We start from the raw sequence: 18,513 nt of genomic DNA, 5'->3' as shown, positions 1-18,513 counted from the left end.
CAGCAGCTGGCCCTGGGATGGGTGTGCTAAACAATCCCACGGTGTTCTCATATCTCTAAAGAGTCAATTACTTGTTCTTTATTTACTGCACTGAAGGGACGTTGTAACAAATATGATCTCACAAATAGAAACTGCCTTCTGAGCTAGTTCAAATGAGAAGCGCTTGGAAGCAGCCAAATGGGGCCGTGTTTGTTGTGACAGCAGCTATGTGGGGGTCACAGTGGCTGACACAACCCTCCCTTGGGAACTTCCATCCCAAACACACAGCCAGGCACTGCCTGCAAGGACTGTGCTGCTGGGAACCCAAGCCCTGGGTTACAATTCACAAGGAGAGGTGGTCTGGAGGAAACAGAGTATGTCTGCAATGTGTCCCTGGGTTAAAGAGCAGCCTGAAATGACCCCCTGCAGGAAAACATTTTTTCAGCATTACAGACTAGATAAACTGGGTTCTTCACAGCTGCCCTGTTTTATAACATCTCAGAGGAAACTACCATTTAAAGGACCTTGGACTTCAAGACAAAAGAAAATGCCCTGAGCTCTCTATCCCCCAGATAAGTGGGTCTTCCTTAAACACTGTCCAGTGCAAGCATGGACTGAAGACAGCTGTATCATCTCCTTCCCTCACAGAGATCCAAAGCAGCAAACAGTGCCAAGTCAAGAGAGAGACCAGGAGAGGAGGATGAAAAATCTGGAGGTGCAGAGGGTTTAGGGGAGATGTGAAGGAAAGCAGGGGCCACAGACCCAGAACAGGAGGCATCGGGAGAGAAATCGCAGTGCAACAACACAGAGAGTGCAGAGCAGCAGCTTGAGAAGACAATGTACTCTAGGACCTGGCAGACAACGTGGCAGTTGGACCAGCAGGATGGAAAACAAGCCTGTGTGAGATATGATACAGTGCCTGTGTGAAAACAGAAGGCTACAGGGAAGCACATCAGTGGAGAGGGGACACAAGAGGAAAAGGTGGTGTGAGGTGATAGGAAGAGATAAAGCCAGTTGGCTATGGGAAGAGCTGGGGGGGGAGCGGTGTCTTTGTGCTCGGGTCCTCAAAAAGGTATATGCAGAATTGACTTCATGCCAGCTTTTGTTTGTTTCAAATTTCTGAATGCCATTCTTAACCCACCCCTCCAAGCTATCACCAACAAAAGCCTACACAGCTGCAGGACTCTCCTCCTTTTGAGGCGACGAGGTATCTCTGGAATTAGCACATCCTTGCAAAAGTAGAATTAGAGAGAGAATTCCTTCTTGCAAAACTCTTCTGGGCTTTGGTTTGGCCCCGATATTGGGGTCATTGTGCTCTCGCAGCATCACCTTGCTGTCCTCTGCTTTGACTTCCACATGCTGTCTCACACCGAATAACCCCCTTCCCCTTTGGGTTTACAGCCTTTGGCTGTTCATCATGTTCCTGCAGTAGTCAGACTACAGATTTACCTCGCTTCATCCTTGCTCCTAAATCAATTTATACTCTGAGCTCTCATAGCAGTTTCATGGCCCTGAAGCCAGAGCTCAAGCCAGTAATATGGGTTCTGGATTGTGGGCTCAGTGTTATTTTGATTTTCTTTGCTTTTAGTCAAGGTCATCAGCAAAACATTTTGGGAATGTCTAGGCAGACACAGCCTGTTTCAATTGTCTTCACAAAGGGCAGGGGAGGGTTTGGCATTTCTGTGAAAGGTTAGTCTATGCCGAGTCTTTATCAGCCACAGAGGAAGCAGAATGTCTCTTCTGTAAAAAGAGACAATTAAAGTCGTGGTGGTGGCTCAAATTTTCACTGGAAGCACGTGCAGGTGAGACAACTGAAGGGTGACAGTGATATTTGAGCAACGTAACAGTGTGAGCCAAATGCTTCACAGAGACAGGAGCCAAATAGGAGATTTGGGCTAAGAGAAGAATAATGATTTTCATGACTGCTGCTCTGAGTTTTGTAAGAGGTGAGGATGAAAGGCTTTTGTTAACCCACATTTCCTGCTGTCTCTGTTTCAGCCGGCATGCAGCTTTTACCCTGGGGGATTTGTTTGTAGGCATCAAAATGAGCCAATGAGCCCTTATTGGCAGGGAACACCGTCTACTAGCAAGAATCAAGAGACTGGGAGTCCAGCCTCCAGGTTTGTCTCTCTTTTCTGAGAGACCTTCAGCAAGATATTTAACCCAGCTGCCTCAAAGCTCCCCTCCAGCATGAGAACACCACCTACCTGATGTGAAATGTTGTGTCTCTAAGTGAAGGATACACACTTGGCTGAGCGCTGCCGGCAGGGAGAAAACTAGAGGATCTGTATACTCCCCCTTTTTCTAGCAGCAAAACTGTCAGCCAGTCTCATCCAGTTCCTTCCCCAATTTTTCCAAACATGGTGCCTGGATAAATTCACATGCATCTAGTTGGGCACACTGCAAAAAATACAGACAGCACCGCATGCTACGTGCAGACTACAAATAACCTTTCAAAGAAAATGAGAGTGAGGAAAATGCTATTGCAGCAGGGAGCCCTGCCAAGAGGTAGAGGAGGAAACTGTGGATAGCCCAAAATTAATAAAACACAGCTGGGTTTAACTTGAGTCACCTGCAATCTCTGCCAAGGCACCTCTTGGTTTTGAGTTGGCAAAACAAATGACCTCGAAGAATCTGCACTAGAGGGGGGCACCTCTGAGGAACTGCTGCTGTTCCTGCTTGAATCCTGGTCTTTTACAAACATTCAGTAATAAAATGACATGCTTGTAAGGACGTGTGTCTTGCCTGCCCAGATTTATGACGCCACGTGGGATACCAGTGGGAGTGTTAAAAGCTGGCAAAAGTTTCTCTCCAAGTTCCAGAGCTTTACTCTTGAACACCTGTTAAAAGAAGAAGAGAGGATAAATATTTGATGGACTGCTTGTGAATACCAGTCACACTGGTTCTTTTAAATTCACTTTTTCAAACACACCATTATTAAAAAAAACCCCTAAAACTGCTGCACTATAAGAATCTACCATTTCAGTTATGCGGCTGCCCTAGTTCCACAGCACAAGAGATCTGAACCAAAAACCACACTGAACTTTGGTATTTACCTGAATGTTCTCTAAAAGTAAACTCAACCAGTCCCAAGTCCCCTGCCAAACCCTCAGCCTGGGTGAGAGCAGCCAGAACTGCAGAGCTCAGAACAACCCTCAGCAGCAAATTTATGTCATCTGAACTGATCCAAAGAGTGCTCTTTGGGGACAAATTCTCCCCTTTTCCCAGGGTGGCAGAGGACACGGGGAGGTGAAATATGACTGAATTAAAATAAAAAGAAATCTTTCTAGGGTAAAGCACTGTTAGATTTACAACATGGGTTTGCCTAGCTTGCGTCATCTCCTGTTGAAAAACCCCATGATTTCCAACAAATAATCTTTTACTTGCAACTCTTTTCCAGGAAGGATTCATGGCTAAGCTGCTCCTTTTCCATTTATAATGCATCAGTTTTGGGCTTTCAAATCAAATTATAGCTTATAGTGGCTTGTAGCATAAAGCCACCATACACAATTATTTTGGGACAAACTGATACAAGTACTAATCTGTGCTCCAGAGATTAGTTGTGATCAAGGGAAGCCTCTAAGTGACTTAGGAGATAAAGCATGAGCCTTTTACCTCCAGCCCCACTGTACCAGCCCAAGCTGTCATACTAGTTCTCAGAAAGCAGGAATTTATTGCTCTAAAAATACATCACTGAGGAAACTTGAGCTCTCCTGTGGGCTTGCAGACCTTTGATACACTCACAAGGAGACAGGGGTTTGGTTCAGAAGGGAAAGCAAGAGATAGGGACTTGATTTTTGCCTTTCAGCCTAGTGACACTGACTGGGTATATGACAGGCACTGCCCTGGCTGCTGAGCATCGCTGATGACTGCACTTCAAGAGGTCACTGCTGGAGTTTTATGGTTTAATGTGGTTTCTTTTTGCTCTGTTGATCTGAAGCCTGTGAGAAGCTGTGACTGAGACAGGCCCTGAGTCAGGGCACTGAGTTTTTGAGAATTTTCCCTGGAGGGAAATCACAGAGAGAAATAATTCCTAGAACTCATTTAAAATGCAGCTAAGTAACAGAGCTGCTCCTGTGACTCCACGGATCAATGGTGCCACTAGGCAGTGATGAGCCATCCCATCCTATTACAATGGACAGCACCCAGCCACGGTCAGTGTATGGCATGAGAGCTAAACCCTCATTTAAGAGCCAGTCTTCCAGTTCCTTCACTCACAAAACTCTCCCTTGAATCAGAGTTCCTGCTCACCTAAGGCTTCCAGGGACAAGCAACAGTCTCTCCATCTCTCTACAGCCAGCTGTAAAATTCCAGTCCAGTCACATTATAAACCAGATTATGGCATTAAGCCCTGGCCTCTGCCAGGCTGGAGAGAAAGAAGGAAAGTGGAAGTGAGAGCCTCCTGCTTTAGCCAGTGCTTAACGACTGCTCCAGCACGCTACAGGAGGGGAAGTGACAACCATCCCACACCTACTGGGCAAGGGGACATTTTGTGGAGCTGTATCACTTTGTCACATGAGTCAGCAGGATACAGGTACCCTGACCTGGCAGTTTACCACCCTCCTTCCCTGAACCCCAGGGCACTTTATCTTAGAAACTACTGCCATGGAGAGACTGTCCAGGTAGAGCTTGGAGCACATGCCACTAACCAGCTGCCCTCCTTAGTCTGAGGCAAATCTGGAATGATGTTTGATGAAATATTGCCTCTGTTTAGAATACAAAGGAACAAGTACAAAGACAAAGATCACTGCAAGTGGCATTTCTCTGGGGAGCAATGTGTCCAACCGAAAAAATGTCTTGCTAGAATTGCCCACAAGAGAAAAGATCTTTGCAAATGAGCCATGCACGGTGTGTGCAAGGTAATTATGTGAGACTTAATTAAAAGAACATTAGTGGCATTTCGATATTCATAAAAACGATAGGTTTAGCCTGTTGTTATGGAGGGATTATCTGATGCTTAGAGAAAAGCTGCTGGAGAACCCTTTCAGTTCATTATTGGTGACTGTGTGAGACACGTACAGCTGCTGAAACAAACCTCTTCTCCAGTTAAGTAGTAGGCGGCCAACAGTCCTCCAATGTAGCGGATGTTCACCTCAAACAAGGATGCTTCTCCGTTCTGCAAATACATAACGATTACACTTGACTGCAAAGCCTGCAGACACACATGGCAGCTCAGGGGAACAGGTTGTAGGCAGATACTTAAGTCTCCCAGTCCTCACCCACAGCCTAACACAGCTTTTTGTCTAAAATCTCCCAGCACTTTATTTGCTCTACAGTGACAGGTGGAGCCTGAAGGGAAAAGAAACACCCAAACTGCCCATTTATCCCCAGGTGGTAAGATGTAATTCATTCAGGGCAGATGTATTGTCCATCCATCCAACTCTACCTTGCGTTATGCCTTGCAAAAAGCTGAGTTAGTTTAAGGGAAAAATTTGCCCCTTCAAATGTTTTCTTTAAAGAGAAAATTGTACAGCCAAATGGAAAAATTACTTTCTCCATTTTCTTGTGAAGAAGGCACTCCATCAGAGAGATGTAATGCACCTCCTGCATTAGGTAGATATTTTCTGTCATTCAAGGACTCAGCCCAGTCCACAGGCACAAAGAGGACCACAGCCTACAGGGTGCCTGTCAAGGGCATGTTTACGGAGAGACAACCTGCGTGATGTCCATGTGCCTCACCACCACAGACAGCAGACACAGACAGACATGGTTCACTGAATTGCTCAAGAACCCACTCACCTGGAACAAGTTTTGCTCTACCTACTCAGCTGATGATCAGCAAATGTCAAAACGATTGCATTCAAAATGTGCCTTTAAAAAATACATGCTCCTAGATGCTGAATCTGCATGATAAATGATTCCCACCCTCATGCAAATGCAGAATGCCACAAACCAGAAAGATCTTCCACCAGCACAGCACTTTCAGGGAGGAGGGCAAAGCAAAGGGGCACTTGAACCTCTGCATTACCTGCCCTTTCCAAATACCTACAGGTTACTATCAGAGTAAATGCTTTCTCAAGATGATGACAGGAGTTGTATGAGACAGATCATGGCACCCAGTTTCAAACAAAGCCTGTGGGCCTCGGAGTCCCTGCCTCACTCTCTTCTGGACTGTTAAGAGTTCCTTGTACAGAGCCAATTTTTAATTAATTTCCCTCCTTTTCTTACTCTGCTGTGCTTTCTGACTTCACCAATCAATCCATAGCATTCATTCTTGTCTTTGTAGATCAATCTGTTCTGCAGGCCAAGATTAAAAGCTTTTATGAAACCCAGATAAATTATCTCCCAGTTGATTTTGTCCCTTGTTTATCGATTCAGTAACACACTGAGAGCATTCACCAAATTTATCAGATGTGGTCTTCCTTTTATGAATATATGAATGCCAGTCGTGCCCTCTCAAATGATGCTTTTCTATAAAGGCAGCTGCATGCATTGTTCCCATGGGGAGAACCATTTTTCACAACAGACAACTAGGCTGGCATTAAAAAAATAAAAAGTTTGAACTGCACTCTGGTTTTAACATTCACTGTACACCACTGATGTGATCCCATCAGCTCTCCCTCAAGAAACACAAGAGCTGGCTTGGAGACCAATAGTCAGAGCTATGGCAAGGGGCCCTGACCACACAGTGAGATAAAGGACAGCAACTTTAATTTGATAGCCCTGCAGGGGATGTGTTGCACCCAGAGTCCCAGCAAGTCTAATACTGGCTCTAAGAAGTGGCTAGGAAAGCTTCAGGGGCCACAGAGAGCAAGCAGCTCTGGCCATTTTTAGATATGGTGCCCTTCCTTCCAAATCAAGGCTCATTATGTACTCCCAATTTGCTGCCAAGGTGCCATGCTCCCACTGCACAAGTCCCAGTAATGACATACCAACAAAGAGCCCAGGCAAGGAGAGCAGCCTTGTCAATCTTAATCTATAGGATGTATAAAGAAAACCTGTCTTCTCACAGGCAGACATTTAACTGAGGTGAAACAAAGCTTGTTCTTTGATGAACAAAACTTCCTTGGAGTATCTAATAATTACAGCTGTTTTTAAAACCCAGAATGAAACACAAAAACACATTAAACACTGAATCTCAATTTCAGCCAGATACCAGGAGTCTAATCTGGTGGCTGCTAGCTGGAACCCTGTGCCGTGTATAGGCAGGAGATGGAGTGAATCATCCCAGTAGTGGCCTTAAATATCAGAGTTGAGTGGTTTCTTCCTCTACAGACTTCACAGATCCTCTCCCCAAATGATTGTTAGAGAAGACTGTGACCAGAACTGGCCAAACACGTAGTGTTTCTGTGACACAGGCATTCCCAGTAACTGACTCACCACATTCAAGTCAAAGCTCTTCTCCACCCACTTCTTTGCTTCTTGGAATTCCTCCTCGAGTTCCATGATGTACAGAGTATCTAAGGCATCTACTACTGTAGCTCCTCGAAGGCCTCCTGCATTGCAAAGAGAACAGCATGATGAAGCCACATTCATGTGGTCTTATTTAGCTCTAAATCAATCTGCAGGAGCTGGGACAGGCAGCAGCTTCCAGTCCCCATACTGGGGATGTCTGGGTGGGATCCAGACTGGCCATGGCCTAGGTTGAGATCTAACAAGACTAGTGAGCTCTGCTACCTGAAACGGGTTGCTTTGGGGAGGCAGGATTTTCAAAGGCCTGACATTTCTGAAAGAAACTCCCCCAGGAACAGTTCAAGGTCCACACTTTAAGCCACCAGCCAAGACTGCAAGCCTTGGCCTTGTTTTACAGTTCTTGTCTTGGCCAAAGTGGTTTGGCAATTCCACTCCTCATCTTTGTCCAGATGTAAACCTAAATTCAGCCTCTTTCTAACTCAGTTACAAGAATAACCTTCTTCTAAGGGAGAGAACTTTATTTTATTGTGCAAGAGCATCCAAGACAGGACTTCGATCATTCTGTCCTGATGCCGTGTTTGCTGTCTGAGGCACAAAGCACTTTACACCATGCCATGACCCAGGGTTTCCCACTGCCAGCATGTACACAAAACACAGCCTCATCTGGAGAGAGACCAGAAACTAATCTCGATGAATCTTGAACAGAGTGTGGGTGACTTTGGGGACACGTCCCTTCTGTTGTTTAGCTGTCTGAGCATGCTCACCATTCTCCAGCAAATGACAATGTTCTCCTAGAGGAGAACTTCCAGTGAGAGAGAACGACATGGCATGCCATGCCAAGGAAACTACATGGGGTGTGGAGACAGACAATCTTGTAGCAGCTGAGATTAAATGAAACTAGAGGTGTTAACAGCCCTGGCTTTGGAACATCTCAGTGCTGGAGTTGTATTTCTGTTGGGATTCCCTAAAAGTATTCCTAACACAGGGGAGCAAAGAGTGTGAAACACATTGTGACTCAAAACCCTTTTGTGCTTAAATTCCAAAGGCCACCACTTTCCTGGATAATTCAGCAAACACAAATCCTCATGTGGAGGATTCCTGTTTGGAATCATCATCAGTGATCCCTCTGCGGATGGAACACACCAGGGACATCGGTGTGACACTGCACATGCAGGCTCACACACGCACGTACACACACACTGCTCAGTTACAGTCACATTCCCACCCACCCCCTGACAGTCAGAGCTCTTGGAGTTTCTGGCAGCAAAGACACTTGGATGAGGTTCAGGTTTTGTTTCTGCAGGAGAAACTGGCTCTGTCCTGATCATCTCCCTTCCCAGTGTAACCACAGACTCACACACAACGCTTGAGCCCAGGGGTTTTTCTGAGACATATTTCTGTTTCGCTCAGGTCAGTTCCTCCTTCTCACTAACAGACTTTAAAATACTTCCCCAAATTCCCCCAGCTTTCCCAGCCTTTTCTTGTCTGCTCAGATTGTCTCAGCACTTTGGCAATACCTCCAGTGTCACTTCAATTCTAGTTCTGCTTAAGAGAGGAAAACCCAGCTGGATGCGCTGTCGAGGAACTACTGCAGAGGGGAGAGGAAGGCAAAGGTGAGTCATGTCTCATGAACCTTAAGACTTTGGTCTTTTCTTATTAAGGGAAAAAAAAAGTTACTCCATCTGATGTTCACTGTACCTCTTCCCCAGAGGAGAAGTGCTCAGATCCACCCATTTCACGCAGGGCTCATTTATGCTTTCAGCATTCCTCTCCCGTAAGAAAGGCATCCTGCCTTATTTTGTTGATGTTACAAGATTGCAGTTTTGACACTTTTCAGCCAGTCAGCACATCATCGCTTTAATAAAAACCCAACCAAGACTTTACTGCTCAACTACAGATTGCTAGCTTTCAGATGCTGTCTGCATCAAAAACCAGGGGCTGTGGAAAAGGGCTGAAGGCAGTAGAGACAGCCTCTGGAAATCCATTTATTCCTGCAGGCTTGTGAAATGATCATCTCACTGGAGCTATCTCCGAGAGTGCAATAGATGGAGTCAAACAGCCACTAGATCAACTGGTGGGTTCTAAAAACCAACAGAGCTGATGTTTGTATGGCATGTTTTCCAAAAGCAGTCACCATGACAAACAACATCATTGCAGTCAGAGCTGCTTCTATCAACCTTAACGATTCTTCAATATTAACGATGATGTGATTTTTATACACTCTCCTATTAGCAAAGAGAGACACATCAGCTCCGAGCAACATGGACGCAGGCAAAACATTTTAAAAAGGAGAAGGAAGGGCAATGCTGCCTGAGGCACAGCCCATTACTGTGATGTTCTAAGAGTAACACTAACAGGCTCGATTTAATTTGATGATATAATCCACAAAGCCTTTCATAATCTGCAGAGAGACAATGAGAAAAGTTGGATTTGCTCAAACTAAACAGAGACAAAGAGACAATAAAGTTACAATTTTCTGGCATGATTAATTGAAGTGAAAAATATCGCTTGAATTGACAGAGTCTTTTATGTTTTTTAGCAAGTAAGGCCTTTAAATACATGAATTGCATTGGGGATTAGGAACATGCTCGGATCTTCGCTAAAGCAGAGCCAGGAGTCGCTTAGCTTTCCTCCCCTCTATTTGCCAAAGTGGAGGGCAAACCTCGCTTCCCCGCTGGTTTGTCTTTGTGTCATTTGAAACATTTGTTTTAAACATTCCCCTAAACACTCTGTACCTGAAGAACCGCAGGCTGTGTGATTTGTACAAGGGTCTTGTCGATGTTTCCTTTCTTCTGCACCAGCTTTGAAGCAATTACAAAATGCTTGGCTGACTTTTTTTCCCCCCCACCCCGCAGCTAACAAAGTCTATCACAATACCATGAGCGACCATCTCTGCTTCAGCTGCCTCATAAGTGTGATAAAAAACAACCTCCTTGTGCCATCTTCCTTCCTGCTCAGACTTTGCTTCCTCCAGATCAGGACAGAACTCATGACACGATGTCCAATGGCTCTGAGGATGCTCAGCTGTCAAAAGATGGTGCCACACATATCCGAGTATGCTCACTACAATCCAGAAGCCTCCGTTGATAAAGGTGGTGGGTGATATCTGCCTGACATGCTGCTTATTTTGAGAGATGTTAAAAAATAATCACCCATCCAGATCTACACATTCTAATGTGAGGGATATAATCAAAGGGGAATCAGTTTCTGAAGGCAAAGGCATCAAACCCCACTCTGTCACTTTTGACTCTTGCTGACACTCTCCTCTCTAAATTACGGGTTTCAGCCTCATTGTACTCCCTGAGGGAGGTTTGAAGTAGAAACCCAGAAAAATTCAAAAGAAACCCTTCTGCTAGCACCCAGAAATGGTAGCGATGACCTTTAGACAGGACTCCATGTCTAAGCTTCTGCCTGTCCCCAAAAATCGAAGGCCTTGTGTGCTGTGAAAAGCCCCTCCTGATCCTGCTGCAAAACTGGCTTGGAGTGGAGATATACATTGCTTGGGAGAGTCAAGGTCACTTTGCTGATGGCCAAAAGGGAGACTGTGTCTACTGGGCACAGCTCTGGGATCCACACCAGCTCCTACACTGCCCAGTGAGAGCCAATGGCCATTCCAAATGGGAAAGAGGAACCCTTCACTGGGACCAGTGGGAAGAACTGGGACCTCAGGCAGAAAGCGTGGATGCTTGTCTAGGGGCATTTCTAACTAAAGACTTCAGGCCAGCTCTTGTGACAGCAAGTGGCACGGTCTCTGCCTGGAGATTCATCTGGGAGACAACAGCAGCACACCAGAAGAAGCAGCTCCATGGCAGCAACACAAAGGTTCATCTCTTCTTGAGCTGAAGGAGGGCCTGTACCACCCTGTCCCGAGCCACAAGTGTATTTGCTCTTTTGTGCACGAGAAGAATGGAGACATCCGTGTAGGCAACAAGGCTGCTCTGTTTCTCCTTCCACCCACCCAGAGGAACAACCATCCACCCGCGCGCCTGTGAACGCTGCCACAGAAATCACTAACAAACGTTACATTAATTAACATGAAGCTTGTGAAAGGTGCTGAATGGAGCACTCCATGGAGAGGAGAAGGCATTGTACGCACACCGTACCCCCACGGCCTCGCTGGGAATGTGCTTTAATGCCAGTCTGGAAGAACAAGACCATTGAAGCAATAGAGTCTGAGAAGGGCCTTCATGGGAATTAATGGTAGGGCTACCTCTAAAAACCACAGATAGAGCCCGCAGCAGCTCGTTCTAGTCTGGTGTAGACAATCTGAGTGGAAGGGCTCATCCTCTTCTCCTGTCCCTGACTCACCTCAGCTGCCTGCTAGCTTAGGGTTTCACCAAAGCCACTTGCAGCAAGAGTTTATAAGACAAAACACAATTCCAAAGGCTCATGAGGAAGTTTAACGTGTTCACTGGGCCAGAAGGGGAACACTTGGGAAGACATACACCAGTCTCAACAACCACAGAAGCTAACAGGTACCAAAGCCTGCCAGGCTACTGCAGCACCAATCCAACTCAGGGAGCTGCCAGCCAGGTGAGGGACAGCTCTGAACTCACAACAGAGCACAGGGCAGAAGAAAAAAGATGCCACCACAGCCTGGGGCTCCTCTGAACCCAACACAAAGATCTGTATCGATTATGAGCCCATGGACTATGGCCGAGAAGTGACAATGTGTGGTCCTGATCACAAGCTGAAGGATTGTAAAGGGTGAAAAGCTCCAAGTCAGGTGAGTGGGGAACATACAAGTAACTGATGGGGCCCCCATGGCACACACACAGAATTCACCCACGTCCCATGGCCCTGCTCTCCTTCAGCGTCCCAGCAAGCCAATGTGCAGAGCAGGAAAGGGAACAGCTTTCTTCTCAACATATAGTTTAAAGGGAGGCCATGAGGGCTGATCAAAGGTGGAGAATATCTACCCTACCACCTGCAAAACATGTAAGAGCTAATTAAGGCTTGAAAAGCACTGCAAAGCACCAAGCAGGGACTAAGTATAACTGTGGTAACAATCACAACCGCTGCTGTGTCTGTGAACTTCCTTTTAGCAACCCATTATCTGCAAATCAAACCTACCAATTTAGGCAGGAACAGGCCAATCAAACATACCAGCATCAGGTAGACAACAGAAACCGCACGTTTGATCATTTGCAGAGCAGTAAGAGTTTACACCTGACTTGCTGAAAGCTTTCACGAGCCACCAAATCCACATGTGAAATTCAACTGATGTGAACACTCTGCATCTGCTCAGGTTTACAATCCAGGCTTGTCTGGGAACAGCAAGGGATGGCTACAGGTTCTGCCAGGGTAGAACATTGATCCAGGCATTGCTCACACAGCACAGGTGAGCTCCCCCACCAGAAAGGGCCCAGAGGACAGGATTAATTTTTTTTAGAAGTAAGAAGACCTAGTGAGCAAAAGACAAAGCCTTCACACCAAAGAATTGTCTTTTATCAAGTGACACTGACATTATCCTGGGTTTAGCTCTCCTTCAGTCTCTGTGGGAGCTGCGCAGAACAGAAGACAGTCACATCAGAGACAGCCACAACTTTTCATACGGCTTCTTGCAGCCAAGGTCAAAACCTTCAGCTTGAAAGAACCTCTGCCTCCATCCTCTGCAGCCTGCAGGCAGACAATAGGAAGCTGAAATGCACAGTACTGGGTAGATTTCTCTTAACAGCAACTACAATGACTGAGGAGTGAGCAGGGACTGAAGGAAAGAACAAAATTAGGAAAGGAAAGGGGGACAGAACCAGACTGTGAAGAAAGAAAAATGAAAAACAAAGAGACTGCAGAGCACTTGCAAGAGCATCCAGGATATTTACAATGCGTTCCCTTGGCACCAGAAAATAGATTGTGGTTTTTGCTCTGCTCAGAAAACGGTTTATCTTCCCCTGCTCTGCTCCTGCTCTATCAGTTCAAACTGGTAAAGTGTTGCCCATAACTGAGGAAATCTATCAGTCTTCTGGGCTGTGGAGCCTGAGCTTCGTGACATCTTTTCAGCCTATCCAGCTGCCGTCGAAACAAAGCCAGATCACACTCTTCCAGTGGGAACAGGGCCTGGAGTCTCTAATAAGGTGTCAGTGACTCACTGACAAGAGAAGAGACAATAGTTAGGCAACAGAGTGACTCACTGCTAACAAAGCACGATTCATTTACCTTCATCCTACCTCAGAGGGTTTCTATGAAGTGAGATGCAGAATGACAGACCCAAAGAGAGGGGACAGCCAGTGCAGCACCTTGTACTCTGGAATTTCATAAACCACCCTCGGATGCTTGCACAGGTGAACTGATCCCTCGCTCTTCCTTCTGCCTTTTCCAGCTCCATTCCTACAAAATCCAACCAAGGATTCCCTTTCCTACCTGATGGGTATCACTTTTCACTGCACTTTTGGGGATCAAAAGGTGCCCCTTTAGCAAAATCAGTTTTGTATTGTTTTTTTTTAGGGGTTTTGCTTTGTTTTGGGATTATTTGTGTTGGAAGTTACTCAGGCTCTAGGAAGCAATTTTGGCCAAAATGAAATACCTCCTTGGGGTGAAGTATTTACAGGCTGGGAATCTACCTGTTCAAATACTTTTGCTACCAGACCTGCATCTGCTTTTCTCAATGGCTAAACAAGTGCCCTAAAACCAGGACATATTCAGCCTCCAGTGTTTGATTTTCTAGACCAAGTGGAGCAGCTGTGATGGGAGGGACAGAGAAAGTCGCCTTCCCTCACTCCCCTCTTCCCAAAATAGCCAACTTGGGAGTATCACAGGCCAGATATGAGACTGAAGGGCTCCCAGCTGCAAGTCTGTCCCTTGAGAGTCTTCAGAAAAGCTGTAAAAGTGATGCTTCAGCAAATGAGTAGCTAAGAGTGGGGTCTTTAATAGTCCTCTTCCTCAGGAAGGAGAAATGCCTTTTACCAACAGCTTTGCTCAATTCTCACAGCCACCCCGTGTATGGGGAGCCACTAAGCACGACGGCTTGCAGGTGTGTGATCTAAAGTGTGGCTGCCCTGCTGTAAAGCACACGCAGCGAGGCAGTCTCCCTGTCTCAACCCTCACCAGCTTTGCTATCGAGGTGCAAGGAATAATCATAGAATCATAGAATGGTTTGGATTGGAAGGGACCTCAAAGATCATCTAGTTCCAATCCCCCCGCCTTCAGCAGGGACACCTTCCACTAGATCAGGTTGCTCAAAGCCTCATCCAGCCTGGTCTTAAACACTTCCAGGGAGGAGCATCCACAGCTTCTCTGGCCAACCTGGGCCAGTGTCTGACCACCCTCACAGTGAAGAACTTCTTCCTAATATCTAATCTAAACCTCCCCTCTTTCAGCTTAAACCCATTTCCCCTTGTCTTGTCATTAGTTGCCCTTATGAAAAGTCCCTCCCCAGCTTTCTTGTAGCCCCTTCAGGTACTGGGAGGCCGCTATAAGATCTCCCTGGAGCCTTCTCTTCTCCAGGCTGAACAGCCCCAACTCTCTCAGCCTGTCTTCATAATGATTAATTCAGTGTGTGCCTGGATACACTGCCTTTGCAACGCTGGAAATGGTACAAGGATTCCCAAGCAGCATGAGATGGAAGTATCTTCACCAGCTTTTCAACACTATCTCCCTGATGTCAAGAGTTTAACTTGATGAAAATTCTTCTTTGTGCCGTATCACCTGCGTTTAGAGAGCCACGTACCCCTGCTGCTGCTGCTGCTGCTGTTACGAACTGTCTGTCGCAGAGATGGATGGAAGTTCAAACTAACTTCACCAACACACCTATTCAGCAGGCAGTGCCTAAGCACTAGAGCAAGCAAAGAGGTTAAGAAATATCGTCTGTAATGTCACAGAGATGAGACCCAGGGGGCCTGGGGGGGCTGAATGGCAAGCAATCCTTTCTGAAGATTCTCAGTGAACAGAAACCGACTCTTTCGTTTTCAACAAAACCATTTAAAAAAAAAAATCTGTACAGTAATGCATCCTGCCAATGCTTCAAATGAATAGCACAAGTCATTAGGAAGCTATCATACTTAATCTTGCATATAGCAGGACTGTTTAAATGCTACAGAACAGGGAGTTTCAAATAGCTTTTTTGCTAACTTTAATAACCAAATTTACAATTGAAAGGCAAAAGCGAAAGGGGGAGGAATTTAGATCAGCGCAATGTAAACCTAGATCAAAAATGAAAGGTCTTGACTCCCACTGTTCTTATGTCAAATCATATTTGTCAAAACAAAAATTAGTGCCGAAATCTTGTTTGGAATAAAAATTAGGATGCAGTTTCTACGAAACATGATGAACTTCTTAAGTGTTGAGGCACAAAAGACTCCAGTTGTTCCTGGTTATTTATCTTCACCTCTCGGGGTGCGGGCGATGCAGGGCAAAACAAGAACTGAAAACACTCAGATCCCTTCTTCTGCTTATGCTGGTACTGAAGGCTTCAAAAGATTGAACTGGCTTTGATTAAAATCAGTGCCTTGTTAAAACAGGAGCTGGAAAAGCGACCATTGCTGAGTGCTGCTTTTCTTGTTCTTTTTTGGTTCTTTTCCCCATTGATAGTGCTTGGAAACCAGACCGAACTTTTGACATTTATCCAGAGATTTGTGTGAGAAGCCTGTGAGCTGGCTGAGACCACGTCACCAGACAGCTTCTGCGTGGTGGCATTCTGGTGAATTCTGGGGAAATCTACACAGAGACTTTTATTTTATTTTTTTTTTTTACCCAGGATTATCTTGGCAACAAAGTAAACTGTGAAAAATCACTGCACAGTTTCTTTAAAAATCTGCTTTGCAGCAAAGATTTGTCAGTCATCTCTGCAAAGTGCTCTGGGTCAGGCAGAACAAGGGGTTGGGAGTTTGGAACTCCCAACTGGACTGTGAGGGTGGTGAGACAGTGTCCCAGGTTGCCCAGAGAAGCTGTGGCTGCTCCTCCCTGGAAGTGTTTGCAGCCAGGTTGGATGAGGCTTTGAGCAACCTGGTCTAGTGGAAGGTGTCCCTGCTGATGGCAGGGGGGTTGGGACTGGATGAGCTTTAAGGTCCCTTCCGACCCAAACCAGTCTGTGATTCTATGAACTCCTGAGATAGGATCTGGGTTTAGGCCAGAGCTCCCTGCCCCATCTGAGCCTTAGTTTCTTCTGCCAGCAAAAAAGCTAATTTTCTTCCAAGTTTCTAAAGAAAAAGAGTTTAAATAAAGATAATGTGCTAGTTGGAGAAATAAAAAGAATTTAACAGCCACATTCAGGGCAAGTGCTGCAGCACAGTTTTAGCCTGTTCTATTGAGTACCAGTTAGAGCAAGACAAGAAACAAGAGTCAACAGTGAGCAAAGCACACGCTCCCCCTCTGACACTGAGCAAACAGCCCCTGTGTACTGGCCTGTTCCCTCGTCAGCTGCTGTCTTACCATCTCCGTTAATCACGTTAGTTTATCGACCATCATCTGCCCTGGTGTTTCTGTCTCTGTTCATCCCAAGCACCTTGCACCAGCCATTCATCTTCCCTCTGGAATGGCATTGCTGGCCACACAAAAACACTCCCACCAGTTTATTTTTTTAATTTTTCCTTTCATAATTGTTCTCGAGCATGGAAACCTTGCACTAGGGATCAGTCCTGGAAAATAAACTGCAGTTCCAGAAGATATTCTCAAGGAGAAAGACAAGCTGCTCACATCACAAGTGTGATCAAGCCTGCTGTCAGGGATCTCCAGGCCAGGGCTGGTACTATTTGTTCAGCTGACACAAATTAAACAGAAAATCCAAATGAAACTAGAAAACAGGTTACAGGACTTTTCAGGAAAAAAGAAAATTTCTCAGTTAAGTTTTCTCAATGTCTCATTACAACCTGGTCCTTCAACTGCCTGTGAACAGCAGATGAAGCCTGCAAAGCCAACACCACCAGCCCTGAGTTACAGCCTTGCCACTGTGTCTTATTTATGGAGGTTTTTGTCTCTCAGCCCGAGAGCTGCAACACAGAGTAACTTTATTCCCTTTATTTAAGGTAAACTAAACAAATTACATCTGAGCAACAAGGTAGCAGGAGAAAAAGATAAAGGAGACAAAAAAGTAGTCCAAGAATTAGGAAAGATCTATTTCTTTTCTTATCAGCACATTCTCCTGCAGACTAAAAAAAAAGTCCATTAACTTTTGAGCAACCTCATTTTTCTTTGCTTTCCAAATAAACCACTGCACCTACACTTCAGGGACTTCATCACAAAACACTTCATATCCAAGGTTATTTTCCCTGTCTTCTTCATATTAATCTTCCACACTCTCCTCTCCAGATATTGGTCAAAAGGTCACACCCCAAATACTCTCCACCTCAGGCATGCTCCCCTGAGAGGGGGTGACTACACAGAAGATCAGAACCCACCTTACAGAGCCCCTGGATTCCAGCAGCTCACAATCAGTTGCTGTGGGCAGCTCTGTCCTCTGCTCCTCTGCCAACCTCACTTGTGAGCTCCCATCGATGGAGAGTCCTGGGGCAACACGCTGGGCGCTGCCGTGGCTCCCAGCTCAGGAAGTTCTGGTTGGCTTCAGCTTCTGCCTCTCCCTGGTACCTGTCCTGCCCTGCAGCAGGTCAGCACTTCATCAGGGGCAACAGACAAGTTGCCAAGCCCCCACAGATTCCAACAAACCAGCCTCCATCACCCCAAGACACAAGCCACCCTTGATTTCAGCTTATTTTGATGTGTCTTCATGATTCCTGATAGATTTAGCTCTAGTACCTGGCAGAGTGATGACCCTGCTTTGTAGGCTACCAACTGGCTACTAACCTCTTTAGCTATCAATTATCTGATCCCAGAGATGCTAATTTTTATGCAGTTTCTTGAAGAAATACTTAGTGTTTTACTAGACACATGGCATCACTCAAGGCAGTGCTGAGGCTACTGCCATTCTGTAAGCTTCATACCTAAATCAACTCAAAACCTAGTCCTATATGCTGTAGGGTGGATAATGCCACACTAGCCCCAATTAAGGAAAGGTCAAAGTGTTGATCATTCCCTGAAAAAGATGCTTAGAAACAGGAGAGCAACTAATCCTGGAGCACGTGGCTTGGAAGAAGTAAAGCCCATGGTTACATCAGACTGTGCGGAGAGACTCAAAGATAACACCACCCTGAAAGAGCCATCTGCCAAAGAAGGATGACCCACCTCCCACCTAAAGGCAAGGAATTTTGAAGACTGGCATTATGGAGATCACTCAAACATCTGGCCCACGAG

The 18,513-nt window shown here is 45.8% G+C and overlaps 1 protein-coding gene across 1 annotated transcript in view; it reads right to left on the bottom strand.

The window, feature by feature from the left end:
- The window catches only part of MAN1C1 (mannosidase alpha class 1C member 1), a 43,350-nt gene that overhangs the window by 12,682 nt on the left and 12,155 nt on the right, over positions 1-18,513 (bottom strand). The window contains exons 3-5 of the mRNA XM_010175793.1: positions 7,300-7,415; positions 5,015-5,095; positions 2,725-2,819 (exon numbers count right to left, since the gene is read on the bottom strand). Coding sequence (XP_010174095.1) covers positions 2,725-2,819; positions 5,015-5,095; positions 7,300-7,415 — 292 coding nt within the window. The remainder of the gene's footprint in view (positions 1-2,724; positions 2,820-5,014; positions 5,096-7,299; positions 7,416-18,513) is intronic.

Source organism: Antrostomus carolinensis, unplaced genomic scaffold (genome assembly GCF_000700745.2).
Source record: "Antrostomus carolinensis isolate BGI_N321 unplaced genomic scaffold, ASM70074v2 scaffold13149, whole genome shotgun sequence".
Taxonomy (NCBI): domain Eukaryota; kingdom Metazoa; phylum Chordata; class Aves; order Caprimulgiformes; family Caprimulgidae; genus Antrostomus; species Antrostomus carolinensis.
Note: the sequence above shows the minus strand (reverse complement) of the source record. Positions and strands in the feature narration are given on the sequence as shown.